At 36.2% G+C, this 25034-nt stretch overlaps 1 protein-coding gene across 1 annotated transcript; it reads left to right on the top strand.

Moving 5' to 3' along the window:
* Window positions 1-4698: 4698 nt before the first annotated feature.
* On the top strand, window positions 4699-16414 carry LOC113044587 (partitioning defective 3 homolog B; the record flags this gene model as incomplete). The annotated part of the gene is given in 2 exon segments (XM_026204687.1): window positions 4699-4769; window positions 14371-16414. Coding segments are annotated over 2 exon segments (411 nt in total). The 3' UTR covers window positions 14732-16414.
* Between the last annotated feature and the right edge of the window lie 8620 nt (window positions 16415-25034).

Here is a 25034-nt window from a genome sequence, read left to right as displayed (position 1 = left end):
ACCTTGTGTCTAAATTACCCTCTCAAAATGGTTCCACCATCTGCTGCTAACAAGCCTGGGCCGTCTGGGCGGCACGACCATGGTTTCTCAGGGCACGTTAGAGGGCATTGGGCCATGACAGCACTACATCAAAGATCAGAATACCACACACACCATGGCCATGGAGACGCTAGGGAGAGAATCATCAGCGATAGAATCACGGTCTGTTTAAGACCTGTTTGTTTTAGCACTGAAGTGGAGTATGGCGACGACTTGGTGGAAACTTTGAAAAAAGTAACCTGTCTACCTTGCAGTGACTTTAAACAGTGACTTGAACTAAAGCTTTGCCAACTAAATGAGCCTCATCTAAACCAAACTAAACCAAGATATTGTGTTCAGTAGATGATTTGTTTAAATAAACACTTACTAAATCGGGAGTCATAAAAACCTGCAACCTCCAAGCAGCTTCACAGTATGTTTCATAACTTGGTTAAAAAAAAAAAAAAATACAGTTTGGAAAAATTCAGTAGGTAATGGAATTCTGGGAAATTAAGTGATCTTATGTAAACTGAAAGTTAATTTACTAAATATAAAGAAATATATACATTTAAGTTAATGTGTCTTGGTGAGATTTTAAACAGGTCTATCTCTCTATAAGGACTATACAACTCCAACAATTTTAAAACTTAATTAATAAATAAACAAAAATAGCTTGATAGCAGTTAAATAAATTTCTGGATTTCTTTAAACACATGAAATTTTTATTGGAATTATCAGTATAATTTACTGATAAATATATTTAATAAAAATAATAATCTTGGTAACATTTTAAACAGATCAGTCTATTTTTATGAACTGAATCTTAAACTTATAGACTTTTTATAATAGTTTAAAATACACTTATTCCAAGTTGTTTTTTATTTATTTTCAAATCTTTATTCCACTTCCTTATTTTCAAATTGCAATTTCTGCATCCTATTCACAACCACAATGCAGTTCAACTTCAACGAGCTGGAGAAGAAGCTGTAGTTTTTTTTTGTTGTTTTTTTTTTTCATTTGGAAAATGTGCTCTTATTTTATAATGAAGTGCCAGGCTGTTTTACTTGCTTTCCTAGCTGTGGTGTATAAAAATAAGCGTGTCCGGTGCAGTGTCTGCTACACACACACACACACACACACACTCAGCCGAAGTGATGAAGCACAGCAGAGGTTTGGGGACATTGCTCACAGCTTGAGTTTCTTGTGGCAAATGCTGAGCACAGTTTGTGTTTGTTGAGAAGTGTGATAAGCTTGTTGGAGTCCAACCACAAAACTTCTATCCTGTCTTTTCCCTCTGGAATAAAGTTTGACTCTGAGCCCAAATCAATGGAATCTCATTACCAAAAAGTAATGATAAAGAACAAAAGTTACTGAGGACTTTAAATTTGCTCCCGTCAAGTTAGTGGAATGTGCGTTTGTCTAATACACAACCAACATGCGTATAATACACCACCATTCCTGATTTATTTTAAGGAAATGGCATTTTATTCTGCAAGGATGCATTAAATTGTCCTAACGGAACTGTAAAGCCAGGAATGTTTGAGCAGCAAATCACTATATTAAAAGTACTTCTGAAGAATCATGAGACACTGAAGCCTTGGAGTAATGATGCCGAAAATTCAGCTTTGCATCACAGGAGTAAATTACATTTTAGAACGTATTCAAATAGAAAACTGTTATTTTAAATTGTAATAATATTTCATAATATTACTGTATTTACTGGATTTTTTAACAAATAAATGCAGTCTTGGTGAGCATAAGATACTACTTAAAAAAAAAAAAAAAAAAAAAACACACAAAAAAAAATATATATATAACAAATCTTATTTTTTTTAAAGGTGGTGTGTATATACAGTATATATTTAATTGTATGGATACAATGTTTTTTTGGCATTTTATAAATTGTATATTATTCAATTACTATGTGTAGTATAGATGTTTATTGCCAAGCATCTTTGCATATATTTGTAGGTTTTTTTTAGGTGACCTTGTCCTTCATGCTTTTCATGTGCTTCTCTGCGTTAAATCAAACTCCTCAAACGCATGCGTCTAATCTCCCTGCATCTGTACGCATGAGTGGCGTATGCCTATTTGTAAACGTTTACACGTTTGTTGTGGCGAGTGTTTGCAGTCTCAGTCGAGTTCACTGGTGTAACATGCACGTTTCTCAGATTCCCAGCATTCACAGCAGAGCACGATTCCTTCATCCGTCCACACAGCCGTTTTGATCTGATAACAGCACCGCAAAGACTCAACTGGTTTTTGGCAGCATGGTTGCCATGGTGCCCCATTGCCCCCTACCCCTCGCCTTTGGTGAGGTTTAACAGGGTTGAGCAGGTTTTGTTGATCCTTTCTGACCCCACAGGGTAAAACTCGCCCGGACCACCAAGCCTGTCATGGCAAAGTTTCAAATTCTCTCTCTCAATTGGAGTCAAGCGTCTGGCAGCAAGCCCACGTCTTGTCCTTTCTGCCTAAAATGCTAATTACCCGCTGAAGATCAATCGCCTGTGCCCGAGATAACATCTGTGGCCAGTGAAGGGAAACACGTGGGTAATGTGGAGGATCCAAAAATCGCTGGAGTCTCTGGTGTTTTGTAATAACCGGCCCTATAAGGAAGCAACATGGTAGCATTTAAACATCCTGCCATTTTATTACTTAAACAAATATGTGCATTTATTTCAGATGTGTTTTACATCAGAGGTGTTATTTTCCAATATTTTAAATCTAGCTTGACCTCTACATTGGAAACTTGGGTCTTTTCTACCAATAGTGCGATCTGATCTGTGGAGAAAGAAAAGTTGGAGAGAGAAGAGACAGAATAAATATTTCCATCTGTGACAATAAGCACATGACTGATCACCTGTACGTCCAGAGTAGACGGAATAAAGAATGAAAGGACCAGAGGAAAGCGAGGAATTGTTATCGTTCTGATCATTTGGCGTGCCCAGCGGTCTATCATTCCCACAATCATCTCTTGCTTCTCTAAATGTGACCTTTACGCCGCACGCACTTCGTCATCTCTCTCTCTTACTCTCGCTGACATTCGATCCCTGCGAGACACCTTTGTGTTTAAAGATCACACTTAGCATGCAGGGTAGTGCTCAGGGCCGCCATTACACGCGGGAGGACGTGCACTTATAAATGCCTCATTGAGACAAATGCCACCATTTTCCTCACATAGTCCCCAGAAATGAGCTGCCCTTCTTTACATAATGCCTCTAACCTTCATCTGTCAGGAGCTGCCACACGCAGCACTCCCACAATCCCACTGCGGTCATATGAGACTACTGTTAAACCCTGCCATGTGTGTCTAACACAAGTTATTTCTCTTACACAAGCTTGCAAAGTCTTGGAATAGTCGCGTAAGCTTTAATTATTCATTGTCCTCATAACAAAACCATTGGAGATGTAATGGGAAAATAATGCAACCAATTTGCCTTCATGTTTGCAGAGGCAAGAAAATGCATTAAAATCAAGTAACATCTTTGTCATTGGCAGTTTGTGTTCTGCACTTTGAGGGTCGTGCTAACTTGAAGTTAATAGCTCATACTGACAGTAATTATAGTATTAAACGGGGTAATTCATGAATCCTGCATATATTAAGTATAACGTTATAAAGTATGGGGGGATGGGGTAATATTACACCCAGAGGGTGAGGAAAATGGTCATGAAGACTTTCTCTGAACTGACCTCTTTTTCTCTACTAAATCAGTCAAGCTGCATCATTTGTCTCTCTTGTTTACTCCTTTCTCCCTCTCTTGCTCTCCCTGATTTATAGTCGTCATACAGACATGATGTGAATTGATCTATCTTCATTACATATTCTAGCTTCAATGCACACTACAACTCTCAAGCTTATCGCCTTTTGATGTTTTAAATCGGAGTTTGAGTTTTCAGCAACAAAAAGTCCCACGTTGTAGTGTATGTGAGACACCGCGACTAGTCAATGGAACCAGATTTCAAACTTGTTTAAGGTTAGGTTAGGATTAAACATATTTAACTTTTTTCCCAAGTCATAAACCTGTTAAACAAAAGCCTATTGGTTTCACTCTTCACGTAAACAGATTTCTTCTTGTATGCTACTGCTCAGGAATTTGGAAATCTAAACTTCTATTCAGCAATAACACATTCCATTGATCAAAAGGGACAGTAAAAACTTTTAAAATGTTACAAGATTTTATTTTAAATAAATGCTTTGCTTTTGAACTTCCTTTTTGCCAAAGAATCCAGACAAAAATATATAATAATTAAGCTGCACAACTGCTTTCAACACTGATAATGATATGTAGCGGAGTAATGATGGCGTAATAATGAAATGATGCTGGGAATTCAACTTTGCCATCACAGGAATAAATTACCTCTTAAAATACATTTAATATAGAAAACAAAAACTGTAAAAATATTTATAGTATTATTGATTTTGTTGCCTCTTAGATCAAGAGATCACAAACCTTTGAATGGTTGTGTATATAAGTGCAAATCTTATATGTGTGTCTCTATACATTTTTACATTAAAAACACAGACAAATGAAGTATAAACATTCTTTTCATGATGCACTGGTTTTTATAGTCACTAATGCTTTCTTCCAGTTGTTGAAATTACACTCTTCACCTTTAAAACCACATCTAAATGTCACATTAGATTGTGACAATCTAATTCGATTTCTCTGTGCTCCACAGATCAGAGGGCCTGATCTACGAATGGTCCCCAGATACAACAACTCTGATCAACTGTACGCCTCCGTGCCCAGGTAAGCCTGCGTTTGTGTGTGTATTTTCTCTTGTGCTTAGGTTTGCATGTCCTTGTACCATATGCTGGACATATGTGGCTCTGTTGGATCCAGAGAGTCAACAAAACAAGACTGGGGAAGGTGGAGGGGACTTCCCTTCCTTCACACACACGCTCAGTTTAATCCTCTTTCAGCCCCCTAATTAAATCATGAGTGTTTGCCTTCCGAGTGCTTTTCTCATCCCGTAATATTCACCTGATCTGCTCTCAGAGGACCGGGATCCAGACAGGAAGCTGGGAATGCTATTCTGGCTCACATCCCAGATTCTTAAGTGCTTCAATCATTCTCCTTCAGGAACATACACAGAAATGACATGGCTCAACTGTGGCCTTCAGAATATTGGTAGCTCACAGTAGCTATGTTTCCATCCACATATTTTTATGCATATTTTGGATTATAGCATAAAAAACTGCTGGATGGAAACCCCAAGATGCACTTAAATTCTAAAAATGTGCATTAAAAAAATATTTACGCACAACTGAGTAGGATCAACTTTTTATCCGATAAGAAAAAAAATGCGCATAAACTAAGATGGAAACACATTTACCAAATAAATTCCACCATGTGCATTGAAAAAGTCATGTGACTTTGCGCTATGAGATAGGATAACTTGGAAAAACCAGCAGACCGATCTCGTTCACAGCATCTATATGTTGTTTCTGAAAAGTATTTCTGTATACCGTATTTTCGCACCTGAGTATAAGTCGCATTAGTCCAAAAATATGTCATGATGAGGAAAAAAACATAAGTCACACTGGACTATAGGTCGCATTTATTTAGAACCAAGAACCAAGAGAGGGCGCTCTCTGTTTTCAGGGAGAGGCTCCAGGAGCACTGAGCAGCATAGAGCGCCCTCTGGTGGCTCTAGACGGTAATGTTTTCTCTTGGTTCATTTCTCTTGGTTCATGTCAAATTAATTTTGATAAATAAGTCGCACCTGACTATAAGTCGCAGGACCAGCCAAACTATGAAAAAAAAGAGTGACTTTTAGTCCGGAAAATACGGTAATTACTGTCTTCCATAACTGCCTTCCCAAACAGCAGGCATCCACCTCTAAAAGCAATAACCACATTTATTACATCTGCTCTGTCTGAACCACAAGTAATTTTTTACATATTACAATTATTATATTCAGTGGCTTCTTCTAATTTTATAGAGATATTTAGTGTCAGAAAATGACGATTTTGTTCTCTTTGACTCGTTGGATGGAAACTCTTTATTCGCAAATGTTTTATGCGATGTTCCAGTTTTGCATATGTTAAATTTTTACGTAGATGGAAACATAGGTAATGTAAGTAAATGGTTTTGGGTCACATTAAAGGGCTAAAGCCAGCTAAAGCCAAATTTAAATCTAATGGCACTCTGATTATTATATAGATAATTTTAAAGTGCAATGACATCATTGATGTCTTGCAATTCATGAATATGTCCACTTCATCGAACAAAATAACAGTAGTTGACGATCAACAAAGCAGCGTTTAGTTTTGTTTTTAAATAAAGGTTTTTCACCCAAGAACACAAATTCTGGCATCATCGGAAGTTTTGAAAATAGTCATTTTATGGGACCTTATGTTGTTTGAACACCAATATTCTGCAAAATATCTTCTTAGCTTCTGTCAGCACCAGATATGTCCAAAATAAATTTCAAATGAAAAAATATTTCCTAATGATGTTCGCAAGATAATCACAAGAAAGAGACATTAGCATAAACTGTTTTCTCAATTTAGGTTTCTTTTTTGGTGGAAAGTTACTTGAAGTGGGTTAAAACTGCATTTTGAGATCTTGTGGACCTAAATGTTAAGGAATACCAACAAAAGTACCATTTCTTTTAACTTTTTTTTTTTAGACCATAGTTAGAGCCATGGTATTCTTTGAAGTATCTTAGTAGAGTAGATATGTCATATATGGTAATAATCTACTTAGACTTTATCATATAATTTATCTAGATTTGGAGCTTCAGTCCTATTCGAAATCCACCCAAATCCACATCAAAGCATATTTTCAAGAACTTAGACCTGTAAAACACCTCCAAATGAGACATAAGAGTGAGTTGAACAAAGTTTTCCTTTGCATATGAAATTATGTATTTGTACTTTTCTCAAGCGCCACATCTTGTTTTGATATTTTTTCGCCAAAAATAAACTCCCACCTCAGCCCCCCTGCGGCTCCCAGCTCTCCCCGAAGCAGCAGTGCCGCCCCGAAGCCCCGATGTATTCATAAGAGCGGACTATTTAAATGAAATGAAATACATTTTTCAGGGTTGAACTTTGTGCTGTGGTTCCCTCAGGGTGCTCATTCAGGCCCATTTCCTTTCAAATGACTGCGCTCCGTTACATTAGCATATATTTCCCTGTGTGCCTTCTCTCTCTCTCTCTTCCTGCGCGTGTATGTATGACTCAGTAGAAGCAAAAGTGCTTGTTTCAGTCTTTTCAGAAAGTTCCTCAAGGCTGAAACCGATCACATCAAACAGAATGTCACATCACTCTTGTCACAGAGAGCAGTTTTATAGTGTGTTCCTCTGTAGGAGCCATAATGCAGCAGTCACACACAATCAGTCAGTCTGCAGCATTCTCACCGAGACCTGAGGATGGTGATGTGGTGTAGTGGTTCAAGCTCAGAGCTGGTGAGCAGAAGGTTGCTGGTTTGAATGAAACTTACATTTTGTTTTGTTTTATGTTATGGTTCTTTTATATAACTAAAAATCCAGTTTATAAAAAAAAAAAAATTACAAATTTATTCTGTTGCATTGACTGTACACAACTTTTGCGTATAGGGCTGTTGTTGAAAAGTTGTGTTCCCTGTTCGGTTTCGTCGTGTTTGATTTCGGTTTAAAAATTATTACCGTTTTGTTTTCACAGTGTTTAGTTTTTCAAAATGTTTCATTCTACTTGCATTCTATTTCTTTCATTATTTAACGTAACACTGAATTCCATTTTGTTTCATTAGATTTCATTACAGTATTTTTATGTTTTTTGTTCTGTTAGGATCGTTCTCTTTGTTTAGTGTCGTACTATTATAGTATACTAGTATAGTTATACTTCTATAGTATTTGTTAACGTTTTTAATTATATTTAAAAAAATGTGTATGTTCTTTTGTAATCTATTTTTAGTTTTGTTTCTTAAAACAATTCTATTCAGCTTTTAAATTTTAGTAATTCTTTAAGTAATTTTAGCACTTTTTTAATGTAATTTTATCTTTGCTTTATTTGAATAAACACATTTAAATAGTTCTTTGATTAACACAGATTTTGTTTGTTTTCACAATATTTCTTTTATAAACGCTTTAATTCTCTGCATTTATTTTTCGTTAAAACACAATTAAACATTACAAAATGTTTTTTTTATATATCGTTACAGTATTTCTGCTTTTGTTTCTTTACGAAAAGCGGTCAGTTAGGGTCATTCTCTTTTGTTTTCTTTCATTGTTTTGGATTTTGGCTTGTTTTATTACTCTGTATCACAGTTGCATTACATTATGTAGTATATCATTTTATTAGTATAACATTTTGTTTTATACTAAAATAGGTTTACCATTCAATTCTGAAACTATATTAAACACATCCATGTTTTACTGCCAAATGGCTCAAAATCTTAGTAAAAATATCTTCTTTTAACATCACGTAACCTTTGTCACTATGTGAAAACACTGTAATAAACTTTAGAAATGCTTTTCGTCATATGGTCATTGCATTTGCATACAAAAGAATAATTTCCTTTACCGTTTAGCCTCAGCAGGAGGTGGATTAGGGTGAAGAGCTCTATCCCAGCAGACTCACCAGCTAATCGGCCTGAGTCTTAAGCCTGCATTTGATTGGATAAAGATCAGCCAAAGGCAGGAGGTTACACAACACCACGACTGTCTGCAAACAGAGCTTGAGAACGGACAGCGCTCGGTACAGTTTATATCTTTACATCTCAGCATGTGTTTGAAATTACAGCTCATTTAAAACAATAGTTTCCAAGACCAAATCACTGAAATTAAAGAGAGGACTCCATGTAGCTGGAACAGACAACAGAGCATCAAGAGAGCCACCAGTCGTGCGACTGCCAATAAAAGCAGCACTCCTGAGAACGTTCAGCTCTGCTAGAGAACATACAGTGAAATTATGATTAAAAAGGATTCATTTATTTAAGATGGCGAGGTTCTGCCTCTATAAAAAGGATGTTTTGATTCAGATTATCAGGAAGGAGTGTGCTTTTCTTTGTTCATTCATCTTGGCAACAGAAACCACTGTTACTTCTTTTCATTCTCATGACATCTCACTCTGCTTTATATTGGGTTTTGGCTGCGGCTGCCGCTTCGCTTCCAAGTAAATAAAGCGCAGTGACTGTGTTCTGCTTTAACATTGTTTGCCTTGAAACACAGGAGCCTTAATGAAATCAGTGTTTGGAAATGAAACTCTTATTTTGTTTCTGCCTCCATCAGCTCCTCTTTTCCCTACGGCCTTAGTGTCTGAAACTAGTGCCAAAGATGGAATATATCTAACCAATTCTACACACATAATTGGCAATAGATTAATCCAGTCCGGTAGATAAACACAGTATCTGTCTGTATCGATCTATCTGTCTATCCTCCTATCAGTCTGTCTGTGCCTGTATGTCTGTATATTCTATCTATCTATCTACATGTATGTATTGATTATTTGTCATCCATTTGTCCGTCTACCTATTCATCGGTCTATCCGTTTACGTACAAACTATCATTTCCTGGTCTTGTTTATTTTGCAGGTTATTGTTTCGAACATTGGCATAAGTCTTAGTCAGTCCATTAATCCATTCTCGCTCATTGACTGGTCATAAGTTCATCCTGTTACTTACAATTCAACACACCCTCCTTTGTTCGCCCTCACCCACCAGCTGTTTGGTATTGTGTGTGCACGTCTGTCTCTAGGGGAAGACACAGGAGTTGAGGTCAAATTAGAAGCCAAGAGAAGAATTTCCTTCCGAACGTCTTGGGCAGGTGCAGGGAGCTCAGGCAAACAGATTCCTCCCTTGTCGTAAGGCGGAAAATATGTTAGCGGACGGCTCGCTCACACATGCTGGTTTCTCCGAGCGTTGAGTGTTGATTAGCGCTAGCGTGAGAGAGATGGATTGCAGGGCTTGACATTACTTTGTTTTTAACCGTGTATTTTAAATCACATCACCTACCGCAGGCTGTAGTGTCCATTTCACACACAAACACAAGCTCAGGGACATTTGTTCGTTCTCAAACCGTCCGGAGTTCTCCATTGCATATTATAAATGCGAATTCAAAGACACTTTGACCTGCAGTTGTTCAAATAAGCACATGTGGTGCTATAACACACACACAAACATGACCTTTACCATACAGTGCTTCCATCTCTTACCTACACACACATGATCTCAAACACATGTGCTTATTCTTACACTCACTCACACATGCGTAATTATGGACACTTACACACATCTGGCCATCTTACACATACTCACTCAGCTGTGACCCTACGCCTCTGGGCTAACATGGGGTCACTGGATCACAGGGTCAGTAGTCGGGTACGGTTGTAGCGAGTGGCTCACGCTAGAGTTCGTGTCGGTCCCGGCGGAGATGAAGAAGTGTGTGTAAGCCTGCTTTAATCCTCAGCTGCCAGAACACAGTCTATAACCCACGGCATTTCTCATTATGGCCAATCTAGCACGCTAACTTCAGCTCGAAGCCCCTTGTATTTATCGCACGGTATAGTGAGCATGAGGTATGTGTTATATATTCAAGTCTAAATGGGGTATACATCATATATTGTGGTGTAAATGATAAAAATGTCATGTGTCACATATAAATATATAATAGTGTATGTGAGGTATATATATCATACTAAATGGGGAATTTTAGTTGATATAAAATCCTCTTGTGTTAACATGGTATGCATTATGTATTGTTGATTAAATGGGCTGTGTACCTTATAAATTTCAGTATTTATAAAATATTCTAGTGTAAACAGTAGGCTATATATATTCATTACATGATTTATACCATATACTTGTGTGCTTTTGAGGAGTATATAAACTATCATGTATTATATGAAGTAATAACAATCTTTCTTTAATCAGAGGTATATTTTTATTGTATTTATTGTATATATCAAACATGTAAATGGTCTGTATATATAAAATTTCAAGCCTAAGTTGATTTTTAAAGAATATATTCTAGTGTAAATGGGGTATATGTTATAAAGTATTATATATGATATATTATAGTGTATTTGCAGTATCATATTCTAATGTGAATTTAATGATATGCAGGGTAAATAAGGTTAATGTCTTTTTATAGTGTATGAGGTATATATGTCATGCCGTTGACAAAATGGTTTATATATCTTATATTGTAGGGTTTTGTAGGGTTACATATATGCATTACTTTATATCATATTGTATATTCTAGACTAAACTGTTTATCTTACATTCAAGTGTAACTTACATGTACACCATATACATACATATATATATATATATATATATATATATATATATATATATATATATACCACTGTGTTTGATGTAAAAATGGCTTGAATTAAGGTGTAAACCTAAGATTTTCTAAAGATAGAAAAGACTAAAGATTTTTTGTATACACAAGGTAGTGAGTTTTATACAGTATATCATATTCTAGTATATTGTGCATATTCTAGTGGGGTATATATATATTCAATACATCTTAACTTGTAGATGAATTTCTGTTCCCCTTTATAAGGGTTGTTGTGGATATTGGGAAATTAAGCCCTTTTTAATTTTGTTTTATGAGCAGACAGTTGTTTTAATCTGAGATTCATTGGTGCACATTTATAAAACTTAATGAAGTCCAACTTCTAGAAACAGTTCTAATGGTTTTAAAAAATGAACAGTGAATAATTAAGGATTCATACTCTGAGATTTCACTGATGTTCATTGCTGTTAAATCCACCTGCAATTATGAACTATTAGTTCTCTGTAAACATATTATTACTCTTTATAGAAGCGTTTGTGTTATGAGTGCTATCGATACAGTCTCTCTGAAAGCAAAATGAAACATTAGTAATATTAGTCTGGAGTCTTGAGTCTGGCTATGTTTGGCCTTTATCTGTCTCCAGCCTTTAAACGAACCCACACACACTGTTTAGGCTCAAGACTGCAGTATTTCTGTTTCAGTTGTTCTTGGGTGGTCAGAGCTGACAGACACACTACACGCGCTGCTGACGGATTATAACCACACACACACACACACTCACCTCACAGTACAGTGCACCGTCTACACACACCCACACGCTTCTGTGTTTGTAACTAACTTTGGCAGGTGAAATGGTGAACGGACTACGGTCACGCTTTAGAGCGGACTATATTAAACATCAAACGCTGCACGCATGAAACCTTCACACACATGTTGTGCAGCACAGGTTTTGACATAAAGGTTGCCTGCTACCCCTTGTTAGTTTTTATAGGCCATGTGGAGGGTTGGGATCGTAGACGGATGCAACATTTGGATAAGTAATGTATGCTGTAACCCTAAGAATGCAAATGCATAATGCAGTTTTTTCTTCCTTATACAGTAATATCCATTACCCTTCAATCTACAGATGCCCTCCATTTATTCATGTAGTTTTGTAAAGACCCCTGCTTTAGGCTTTAATTTATTCATTTCTTTGGTCCTCTTGTAGCCGCAGCTTTTATCTTGTTTGGCTTAATTTCCCAGACTGCCTACAACAGGCTCTTTCGTTTTTTATTTATTCGCAAATGACATGACTCCTTTGAAAATGGTAAGTAGTGCAGTCATTTTTCTGCGAAATCGCAGGGATTGTGTCTCTGTAAGTGAATGTAAATGTTTAATTTGTTTACACATTATTACGTATTCCAGTTTTGTGGTTTGAATGCTGTTTACCTTCTGTACCAGAACTAAACTGTCTGCATCAGTGTTCCCTGCTAAAATCTGTTTTGGATGTGAATCCACCCTGTAATTTATTTTTTTTTTTCATTATTTCAAGCCCAAACTGACCTATACCCAACGGTTAGATCCTGTCGAGTTCACTAGCATGGGCTGATGATGCTCTGGTTTCCTTGCAAGGCTTCTTAACTAGCTTAACCAGCAAGACTTCTTTAGTAAACCAACTTCAGAAGAACCATGCTGGTCGTCAGGTTGTGCTACAGAGCAGCATGGATATGTTGACCATGAAAATTGCCCTAATTTACTCACCCTCATGTTGTTCCACACCCATATGCTGTTTTATTTATGCCAGAGAATTTTAAAACCCTAACCACATCAGTGAATCTCAAAAAGGGCAAAATGCACCATTAAACCACTGTAAGACTCATATTTCTTTTAAAGTCATATTACAGCTTTGAGAAGAACAGGTGGAAATATATATAAAAAATTAAAAAAAAATCAGAAAAGCTCTCCTTTCTGCAGCTCTCAGATAAAATGTCACCAAAAATGAGGCATGATTTTCCATTTGCGCACAAAAAGTATTCTTGTAGCTTCCGAAAATTACAGATGAACCACTGATGTCAAATGGGCTATTTTACCAATGTCTTTGCTTCCTTTTTGGGCTTTAACATGTCAGTTGCATTGCTGTCTATACAGGGTCAGAAAGCTCTCGGATTTCATCAAAAATATCTTAATTTGTGTTCCAAACCTGAACAAAGGTCTTATGGGTTTGGAACAACACGAGGGAGAATTTAAATTTTTGGGTGAACTATCCCTTTAAATGTTCTTCATACTATCGTCGCATTTCCACTGAATTTACCTGGAACAATTGTACCAGGAAACATTTTAACATATAGATAAATTGAATACAGAACAAAGATTACCTGTTAGATTTACCAAAACAAATGATATTTTGTTTAACCACTAAAGAGACATCAGAGCCAGTGGCACACATCAGAAGGTCTAGCCGAGGTAAGGCTGCTTCTCGGCAGATACATAAGCACTGAGTTCCCACTGATCACGTGGAGCTCACCGTCTCCGGATTCGGTGAAACACATTTTTATATAGGCTATTTCTTTATAAATAAATCGCACATTTCAGTTTTAAACAACTACATTCTTGCCTGAAATACTTTTAAAATTACATTTCATAACACAATAACAGTAATATTTTGAAAATGATCCGAATAAATGGTGGTTGAACTCAACCAATGCTGCGTGAACTCAACCAATCAGGATGTTTAACGCCCAAGTCCCGCCCCCGAAAGTTCCAGAACTTTGAAAAAGTACTACCTCGCCAGCAGAGACTTTCTGAGGGGCATTTTTTTTTACCCAGAATTTTATTTCGATCCTGATTCCTGCAGTGGAAACACTCAAGAGTACCAGCCTAGTCCCTAGTTCCTGGGAAAAATTCCAGTGGTGGAAACGTGGCTTAAGAGAAAATGGTTCTTTTAAGAACTGTCCACTGAAAAGTTCTTTGTTGAACCAGAAATGGTTCTTCTATGGCATTACTGTGAAACCCCTTATTTAGAATCTTCATCTTTAAGAGTGTATGGAACAACACAGTGGGTAAATAATGAAAGATTTCTAATATTTGACTGAACTACTCCTAGCCTTACTAGATCCTTCATTATCTGTGGTATTGGTTTTCCAGGAGGATGCCAGTGGAGGACTACTCGAACCAGAACTGGGCCAACCAGAGGGACCCCGTCCATTACCCCAACCCCATCTACGAGACCCATCAAGACAACTATCCTCCACGATCTGCCCGGTTGCCTGTGCCTAGACCCGCGGAGGTCACAGGAGGTTACTATCCCTCATCTCAAGCTCAACAGAGGGGTCCCGTGAGGCAGGACGTCCCTCCCCCATCAAACCCTGGTGCCAGAGCACCACCGCGATACGAAACGCTGAACCAGGGGAACTATCGGACGGCCAGTCCTGATCGCTACGGCCCATACGGAGATGAACAATACCAAGATCCCCGGCAGAAAAAGTCAATGATCGGAGCCGTCTAGACGAGGAGGAAGTAGGTTGGTGCTGGTTATGTAATTGTGTCCATTTACAAGAACAATCTAATTAGTTTCCTAGACTTATGTGAAGAAAAAGCATTTGACACAGCCATCGATTACTCCAAATTGAAGTTACGTTTTTTTTTTCTAAAGTGATTTGTTTCGGATATCCCCCATTTTTCCTCTTAATTAGCATCAGTTCTGAACATCAAGTCGATTTTACACAAGCGTCCGTTAGGTTTAAAAGTTACAGCTTACAGAAGCACATAGAGTTTGTATGTATGTATGTACGTATGTTTAGCATGTATTTAATTCACTATACCACACAAATGTGTTTAATATGATGATCTGCTGTGGATAGTATGGCCGTTTCTTCCCCTCATGAGTATGCATTCATTTTTTTTGAGGATGTGATTGATAGTCTCTTATTACCCTAAAACATCTCTGATGTTCTCAGAACGCTTTTGGGTGCCTTCTTTTTTTTTTCTCAGTGAATCAATCCTAAAGTGTGTTTTCATGCTATGTTTTGAGGGTAATATTCTATTTCAACTACCTCCCTCCATGATTGATTTTAGTAAAGTCGTTCCGAGTCCCAAAAACACCAAAACGGACGAGGTTACACAAGTAGCTGATCCGATATCACCGTCTCAAACTGTTTTGACTTTTGATGTCACATTTCTTTTTTACATTAGGTTGAGGTTTTTACATTCCTTGTATTTGTTTGCCCTTTCAGCCTTTTTATGGTAGTTGTGCGATGGTAAATTCTGCCTCGTAGGTGCAAACGCTGTATACACAGGGCTCGTGTAGTGAACAATCATTGTTGTTGGATCACTGCTTTAAAAACAATACTTCCTGATATCCTTAAAATGATCCGTTTATTGTAGATAGGAGATATATTGCCAGTCAAAACAGGATCTTACAAGAACCAATAAACAATGAACTTTGGGTTGAGTTTTTTTGCACATCTAAGGGCTGAATGAAGTGGTTTACAGGAAAATGGCTGGATAGATACTGAGAATACATGAAGTTTTGTGTGTTTTACTTTTAAGATTTGACCTTTTACACACATGCTACTCTATCAACTTTTAAATGGTGTGTATGAAAAATCAGTTGCTGTTATCTTGTGTTTGTCTCGTCTTTGAAAAGTTGATTTTAATTTCTGTATTTTTATACCACATTTTTCATCCAATGTTTATGGAAAATCTACTATCTTTGTGTTTATTTTGCTTGGATTTTGTTTTTATATTTCATATTTAATCTTTTTACGTTTGTTTTCTTTATTAGCAGCTGTGTTTTTTGTCAATTTATTTTAAAACTTAACAATAGAGACAAGAAACTGTGTAATTTTCTTCATTTTGCCATTTTTTATTGTTTATTTGTTTTTGGTTTTTGCTATTATATATTTTTATGAAAATCAAAATGCTGATCTGCATAATTTGTGAAAATCAAATTACATGGATGACTATTATTTTGTTTTTGTTGTTTTGATACCTTATTCTTTTTTTTTTCTTTTTTTTTTAAAGTTAGGCAAATGTTGTATGTAATAACCAAAAATTAATAGGCATGCATTTTGGAGTGAATAAAATGTTAATGAAATTAATTCTTATTAACTAAGACACTTTGGTACCTTTTTATTTGAAGTGAAACTGTAAGTTTTTGTGTAAATAAAGTGGTGTGTTGGTTCAGACTGATGATGACTTGAGTCATGTGAAGCTGTTCATTGTGTCTTATACAGTCTTATAGCTTCATATTCATAATGATGACTGAGAGAACATACTTATCTAACATTACTGATAATTACTCCTGATGATTAGTGCTAATTCATTCTCTACCACTGAATCTACAGAGGGCTGTGCTGAAGTTATTAGGGCCTAATGGACCTATTTGTGGAATCTTGCTGATTAGGAAATTTGGCATTAAAGTGTTTGCATATGTCTGGACAGAATTTCAGTTTAATTAACCCGTGGATGACAAGAGCGAGAGATGTTAGGTGGGGATAAATGAATTGTGAGAGCACTGTCGAACAAAAGGTTGATCAAATTTGAAAAGAGAGATAATAACTCTGTGATGATGTCAGTTTAATCTTCATTATTTAGGAGAGGACCTCCAGCCACGGATATCAATGAACGTTGAGCGTTTTCTTGCTCCAACTGCATTTACCTGCTCTTCAAAATTTTGATCTCCAAAATAAAATGTTTTTTGTTTTGCTATGTATATTGTGTGTATATACACACACATGTTAATTTATATTAATTTAATTGATATTATATACAAATATTTTAAATATATAAACATAAAATCTTTTTTTAAATATACATGCGTGTGTGTGTGTATAGATAGATAGATACACAGATAAATAGATACACAGATACACACATTGTTTTAGTTTTTTTATTATTTTGTATTGTATCTCATTGAAGGTAAATCTCATTGATATTTAGTTACATATGATTATAGTTCAAATATTATTTAAATGTTTTGTGGATTTTCTGTTCATTTTAAATGTAATGCTTTTTTTATTTTATTTTTTTTATTTGTGTGTGTATGTGTGTGTCTTCATATATAAACTTTAGTTATTTTAGTACTTAATAAAAATCTAAAATATATTCACAATATACAATATGTAGACTGTTAAAAAATATTCATTTTAATATTAAATAATTATTATTTAATTGTTTTTGGTGTGTATAATGTACAATTGTAGCTTATGAACCCTTTATTCAAGTTATTAAGTACATTAAAGTGTTGAATATGATGCGGAGTCTATTATTTTTTCGAATACAACAAATGAATTGAATATACTAATGATGATGTGCCATTCCCTACAGGAATATGGTAATGTCCTCAAAGCTCCCGATGACCTCACTGTGAAAATGAAATGCACATTTCATCCCTCTGTCATCTTGTCCTTCACAGTCATCACTCGTTTATTTCAATTATGTCCCCTCCTTTCATTGGCGAGTCTCGTACCCGAGCTAATCTTGCCAGTTGAGTGGATTTTGCTCATTTCATTATACTGCCATTATAAGAGACTCCAGTGAGACGTTATCAGCAGAGCCTCAGAAGAGAGTGTTTGGAAGAGGAAAGCACTGACCTGCCCTTCACCTGAAAGTGCCTTCAGTTACGACTGCATCATGTAATTGCTAAGAGCACACCTGTTTTATAGCGAAAAAACAAAGACATCTGGCCTGCTTTAGTTTTGACCCATAAATCCTGTAGTTTTCTCCATTCCTTCTGCAATTCTGCCATTGTCCAAGTACTGTTCAATCATGAGTAGCATACAGTATAAACAGGCTCAAATGAGTAACTGTCCTTGCATCCTTTTCCCACAGACACAGAATTCACTGGAATTTTCCTGCAGATTCATACAGTAGGTTCAACACGTACATATGTAAGTGTATAAATTGTATTTTTTTGTAACTGGCCAAGCAGAAAATATATGAAGACTGTGTGTACATACAGCACTCAACGTTTGAAGTGGATCAAAACAGTTAGACAAGAACGCATTTTGATTTTCGCACAACTTTGATGAAAGATTATAGTATAGTTAAAAATGATAAGTCTTATAAATATAGTTATAATGGAACTGCAAATATATGAATTAAAATTATATATATATATATATATATATATATATAGATATATATATATATATATAGATATAGATATAGATATAGATATAGATATATAGATATAGATATAGATATAGATATATAGATATATAGATATAGATGTAAACCTGAGTATATAATTTTGATCATTGGTGATGAAGAAGCTGTAGTTCACATTATGAATGATGAACACGTGTTCATGAAGAAGCATGGTGTGGGATCAGAAGTAAAGTCAGTACTCCTTTAGTATGACATGAAGCTTCATTTCGATCTATATTACTCCATACACACACACACACACACACAGCTAATGACCTTCCTCAGCTGACCGGCTGGCATGGGCCGCTCAAGGGTGATGCCAGGTGTTTTGGTTGACAGAGAAGCGCAGGCTGCTCGTGCCCCACATTTCATCCGCAGTATCGGGTTCCTGCATCATGATAAAAGGAACGCTCCTATTAGCTTAGTGCTAAGAGCCGCGGCCGACAGCCAAGAGATGTGTATCTAAGACTCACTGTATTGGCACTGGGCTTGGGAATGCTGTTCTGCTATTTTTCCTTGCACAAGAAGTACCATGGTAATATCAGTTGCTTTCAACATGGTACTGTGGTAATATCATGATATTCTAAGTTCATTCAGTGCCGTGATACATCTCAGATTACCCAAAGCTAACATGCTACTAATATGTTGTTTGTGGACATTAACTGTCCAACTGTAGGACCATGATATTACTGTTTTGGATATCGTTCTGTGGCAATACCATTTTTTATTATCAATATGTACCCTGATATTTTTTAAGGTATAATTTCAGTACTATGGGATATGAATGTGGTAATCATTCAGTTGCATGGTATTACCATTTACCCAAAATTACCATGGTGCTAACATGGTTTTTGGACATGTACAATGGTAATACTGTGATATTATTAGAAGTAGTTGGTTTGAAGTACTACGGAAATATCATGGTATTGTCATCGGATACCATCACTGTACCATTGTACAGCCACAGCTAATCTTGTAGGGTAAATTTAAGTACAATAATTAAATATAAAATAAAATAATAAGTACTTTTGCAATCGCTGTTCCTGTAGCTCAAGTGGTAGAGCATTGCGGTAGCAAGCGCAAGGTTGGGGGTTCGAAGTCGCTTTGGATAAAAGTGTTTAGTAAATGCATAAATAAATTCCAATTTTAAGGTTAAAATATTTATTTAACAAGTACCATTGTACTACCATGTTTTTTTGGATACGTTACCATTACATAATTTATTTTCAGTATGTACCATCATGATATTCTCTGAAGTATAGTGTGCTATGATTTCAATAGCATTTTTATATGTGACTGTGTTAGTCATTCAGTACCATACAAAGTGTGTTATAACTAAGTCATTGTTGTTAGGGCCGTGCACCGTGGTGCCAGGACACTCTTGGAATTACTCTATTTATTATTGTTATTTATTATTTTACTGGTTTGAACATGATCTTTGTGCTTTTTTCCAAATTGAATGACCTATACATTTCCATAAGCCTAACAAAACGAAAGCTAAATGAATTGACATTACAATATCACCCTTATATTGTACAGTGCCGGGGTAGAGCTTTGATAAAAATGGCACAAATTCAAATTAGAAACTGAAAATGTCCTGGGTAAGAGATTGATGATCACTGCCCAGACTCATATAACATTGTTAGCAGTCTAAATTATGCTAACTTCATCAGTTGATATATTTCTGCAGACTCGCTCAGGATGGATAACCACCCAACAACAACCAGTTCAGAAAATATTGATTAATGTGGGCACTGAACTTGCAGCTTTTTCTTCTGACTCATTCGGTGGATAACCAGGAATGGACATTTCTGAAAATGAAGCGATACAGGCTTGTGTGTGTGTGTGCCTTCAATTAAATCATAGTTCTTGGACAAGACCTCTGCAGCCCCTCATGAATCACACTGATGGATCTCTCTCTCTCTCTCTCTCTCTCTCTCTCTCTCTCTCTCTCGCTCTGTGTTTTTGCATTCCAGAATTATCCGTCGCCGCATATACAGTTACTGTAGAAACCGACACGCTGATCCAATGAGAGATTCCAGCTGGAGAATTCCAAACGGCCTGGTACCGAGTCAAAGCACTGCCGGGAATGGAGCACCAAAGCTGCACAGCCGCAGATGACTGAAGAATTCGTTAACAGCTGAGAAATGTCTCTTTCTCGTTAAGACGTGCAATTACTGTCTAATTGGGACTGGCAGAGCGTAAATAAACTCTGAGGTCACACTTGCTACTGTGATCTTGACCGATTTCACAAGTTTGATTTCACGTTGTGCGCTCGTTTTCTTCTCCAGCTGGCAGACGATTGGCCGGTCAGGAGTGGAATTGTGTGATTTCAGGGCTCATTTCCCAAACAATTCCTGAAAGAGACTTTAAAAACAGCCTGAAACACTTCCTGTAACAAAACGCCAGCCTTTGCTAACAGATACGGGCTGTAGCAGGCGAATCATTTCATGTTTGAAAGCTCTGGTGACTGTCTCAGATGGTTCTCATCAAGGTCCAGCCAGGTGAAATAAAAATGAATACTAAACAAAATAGTATTTTTTCCCAGGAGAAAAATCTGAGAAGCAGGAGACATAAAGAAACTTTGGAGATTCAATACAAGCTTAATAAGATGTATGCACAGAATTCTGACATAACCAGAAAATATGATAATGTAAATATATAATGATGATTAGCCGTTCAGTCGTATCTGACTCTTGGTGATCCAGTGGACCAACTCTCGCCATGCTTTCTGATCTTCTACTTTCTTTTCCAGCCGTTCAGTGCCTAAATCTGTGTCACTTCTAATGATATCAAGCCAACATGTTTTCTGCCGGCCTCTTTTCCTTTTTCCGCTAACTATGCTAAGCATTATTGCATCATGTCTGAAAAATGTAAGATGCAGTTTTGTAATTTTGTCTCTGGTTTTATAAACTTCAGGACGGCTCTATTGGAAACCCTTGCTGTCCATGGTATTCTCAAAAGTCTTCTCCAACACGAAAACTCAAAGGTGTCTATCCTCCTTCAATCGTTTTTTTTTTCCCCCAGTGCAGCTTTCACATCTGTATATTTGTATAGGAAATATAATATAAGTCTGCCTTTGGTTGTAAGATCGATGTCTTTACTCTTCCAGATTTGCTGCATGCTTAGCATTGCATTACGTCCTAATGATATTCAATGCTTTATTTCAGGTGCACATAGTCACCAGTTTTGGTCAATCATAGATCCTAAGAAGCATAACTCCTTAACACATTTAATTTCCTCTCTGTTGATGGTTATGGTAATTGTTCCAATTCCAGCTGTAGACATGATTTTACTCTTTGATGGTCAGGTGAAGTCCCACCTTTCACTTTCCCTATGATTTGTTATTATAAGTTGTTTAGGAACATCCTCGGTTGCTGCTAACAAATGATGCAACCATCATTAGCATAACGATTTATACAATAATTTATTGATATTTCTGCCTCCAATCTTCACTCCTTTCTCAGAATCTTCCAGACATGAATTCCTCATGATCACTTCAGCATAAAGATTAAAAAGAAAGGGGGAGAGAATACACCCTTGCCTCACACCCCTTTGCATTCTGAAACTGAACAACAGCTTCTTGATCTGTGTATGTGATCAAGTGATTTTATAAACCGTGCTTAATCATAATTCATGCAAGTTAAGTTTGATCGAAACAGTGTTTTGGAGATAGATCCTTGTGAAGATCAAGTCGATTCTGATATGCTTGCACAGGTTATCATGACAATGAAAGAACGCGTCTGGATGTGACTCTGGAAGGTTAGTAAGTGTTTATTTTTATTTTATATCTCACTTCTCTCATGCTGTAATTTATAATGTTAATGCCTGGTGCCTATTCATACCAAAAAAAAAAACAAAAAAAAAACATTAATTTTATTGATCATTCATCTGCCATTTTTTTATTTTTAAGGTAAAGTGAGTGCAAGAAAAACGCAGATGATTATTCTTCAAATTCATGTAAATGCAATTCATTATAGCTTACAAATGAACATGTTTCAAGCTAAATTATTTTATTTTGCATTCCATAGATCATACAGACATAACAAGCTTGAGTGATATTCCTCCTTCTCCTTCACACACGCTCACTGACCCCGATCAACCGCGAACCTCGTGACCACCAACTGCTTGCCCTTCTCACTCACTCCTCTCTTCCTGCACAAACTTTCCATCCCTCTCTCATTCCTCTGGTTTGGGTTACCACCTCGCTGGGCTCTGCCTGGCATGACATACTGTATTCTGAGTCCCACCCGTGTGGATCCTTTTCAGCTTTTTCCACAGTCATCATCCATTCCAAGTGTGAAATAGCAGATTTTTCCTTTTAACTGACTTGTGTACGTACATAAGTATTTAGTCCTGATGTTTTACACTTCAGCACAATTCTTTACTTTCATGATGCGTGTTCCTGGTTTCACTGTGAACAATGTATTGGTGTTTCAATAAGTTTATCTGAAACATCTTTACATTTTCATTGGACAGCCTGTTGGAAAATGTTGACCAATGGCCATTATTATGCTTTTTTCTTTTTTCTTTTTGTTAGCAACTCACTCCACATCCATGTTACACCCATGTTTAAAAATGCAATCAGTTCTGTAGTCCTACTTCTGGTTTAGTTTTCTCTTTAAAGATAGATCTTTTATTTAGATAGTTGTGACATTATGGGAAGAAATAAGAAATAAGTAAATATAATTAGAAATTAAACCCAGCAGTTTTATCAACAGCACTAGAGAAAGTAATTTGGATTTGTCCTTTAGTTTGGAAAACAAGGAAAAATTGTGTGTACAGTGATGCATGTAAAAATACTGTATGCTAATTAATTACATTTGAAAGGTGCATGCAACATGCAGCTTGAATTCTTGTTTAAGCCTTTATATTAATTCTTCCATAAAATAATGTTGTATAAATCACTTTTTAGTCGTACAAATACTATTTTAGAAATAACTTCTGATATTGTAAATAATATGAGTTTTTGCATTTCAAAAAATTAGTTTCATTAAGATTTTTAAACTTTTTAAAGTCTCTTTGGCTCACCAAGGCTGCATGTCTTTGATTGAAAATACAGTAAAAACAGCAATATTATCAAATAATATCATTTAAAATAGCTGCGTTCCATTTTAATACATTTTAAACTGTAATTTATTTCTGTGATGCAAAGCTGTATTTCCAGCATCATTACTCCAGTCTTCAGTGTCACATGATGCTTCGGAAATCATTCTTATACGATGGTTTTCTGCTCAAGAAACATTTATTTTTATTATTATTATTATTAATGATGAAAACAGAATTTTTGATGAATAGAAAGAATAGCATGTACAGTCACTTATGATCAATTTAATGCATCCTTGCTGAATACATTTGTTAACTAAAAAAAAAAAAAATGGTAGTTACTGGCTTTATATGCTCATGAGAGGAGTTAAAAGATTAGACAACCCTGCTGGTTATGCTTTTTAATCTGTTTTTGTGTATTTAAGTATTTTTCCTATGCAATATCTTGCACTTTGGACTTTAATTCTAAGTACATTACTGTAATCTCAATTTTAGTTGATTTCTGTATTTTTATTATTATTTTTTTATTATTAAGCAATTGTATTGTTGAGCATTGAATTCAATGATTCCATTAAATTTAATGGAAATTAAATTAATAATTCCACAACATTAACATATTTAGCCTGAAAAATTAAGAGCTAGTGCTAAGCTTTTGACATTAAGTAATATTTTTCACTCTTTTGATACCTTGCAAGTGTTGTAAATAATGATTGTGAATATTACACCACGATCTGTCTCACTGAAATACAGCCAACAAGGCTGAAGGAAGTGTGAAGGACAAGGTAACAGCAGAGAGCTATGGTTTCGTTCAGAGCAACAACTGATAACACTGTTGACATGAGAAAACAGAGGCCCACACCACACTTGATTTTGTTCCTCACACACACACACCTCTCGCTGCGACTGCCACCGCTGCTCTGTGCTTAACCTGCACGCTCTGCCAGGGTCACGCCAAATCAACTGTGCCGGGATCCATTGGTTTTTAACAGGTCAGGGCTCATTGGTGCTGGTCTGTGAGCGCTGGGAATACAGTGAAGGATGATATATGTCTTCTTACAGCAACACACACACACACACACACACACACACGTTCTCATTGGATCTCAGTCGAGGAGGGGCGAACATGTAAGCAGGACTGGTTGCACACTCTCACTTAGACTAAATGGGTCTGTAGTGCACTTGTGTGTGCGGTGGTGGGATGTGTGTGGAGGCGGTCAAAGGTGGATCTCTGGTCACTGAACCACATCTCAAATCTTCACCAGGGGAACCTCGGGTCATAAATCACACAATATGCTGACAGAAATAAAAAAAATAAAAAGACACTTCAATATATTTGGCACAATGGCTATATTTTTGATGCAAAAGTTGTGACAAGCACACAGCAAAAATATAAAACCTAAATTAACATGAAAACAGCTAAAAAATAAATAAATAAAACACATAATATTTGAATCATCTACTATCTATTAGGATAAATGCTTTACAAATTATAGTGCACAGAAAATAGTATGACATAACTGTTGATTTGTGAAATTAGCATGCATGCATATATCACCCACTAACAAACTTTATTAAAATTTCTGTATTAACAATATAAAATAAAACGTTTCTGA

Source organism: Carassius auratus, chromosome 26 (assembly GCF_003368295.1).
Source record: "Carassius auratus strain Wakin chromosome 26, ASM336829v1, whole genome shotgun sequence".
Taxonomy (NCBI): domain Eukaryota; kingdom Metazoa; phylum Chordata; class Actinopteri; order Cypriniformes; family Cyprinidae; genus Carassius; species Carassius auratus.
The sequence above is the reverse complement of the archived record's forward strand: the minus strand, read 5'-3'. Positions and strand labels throughout refer to the sequence as shown.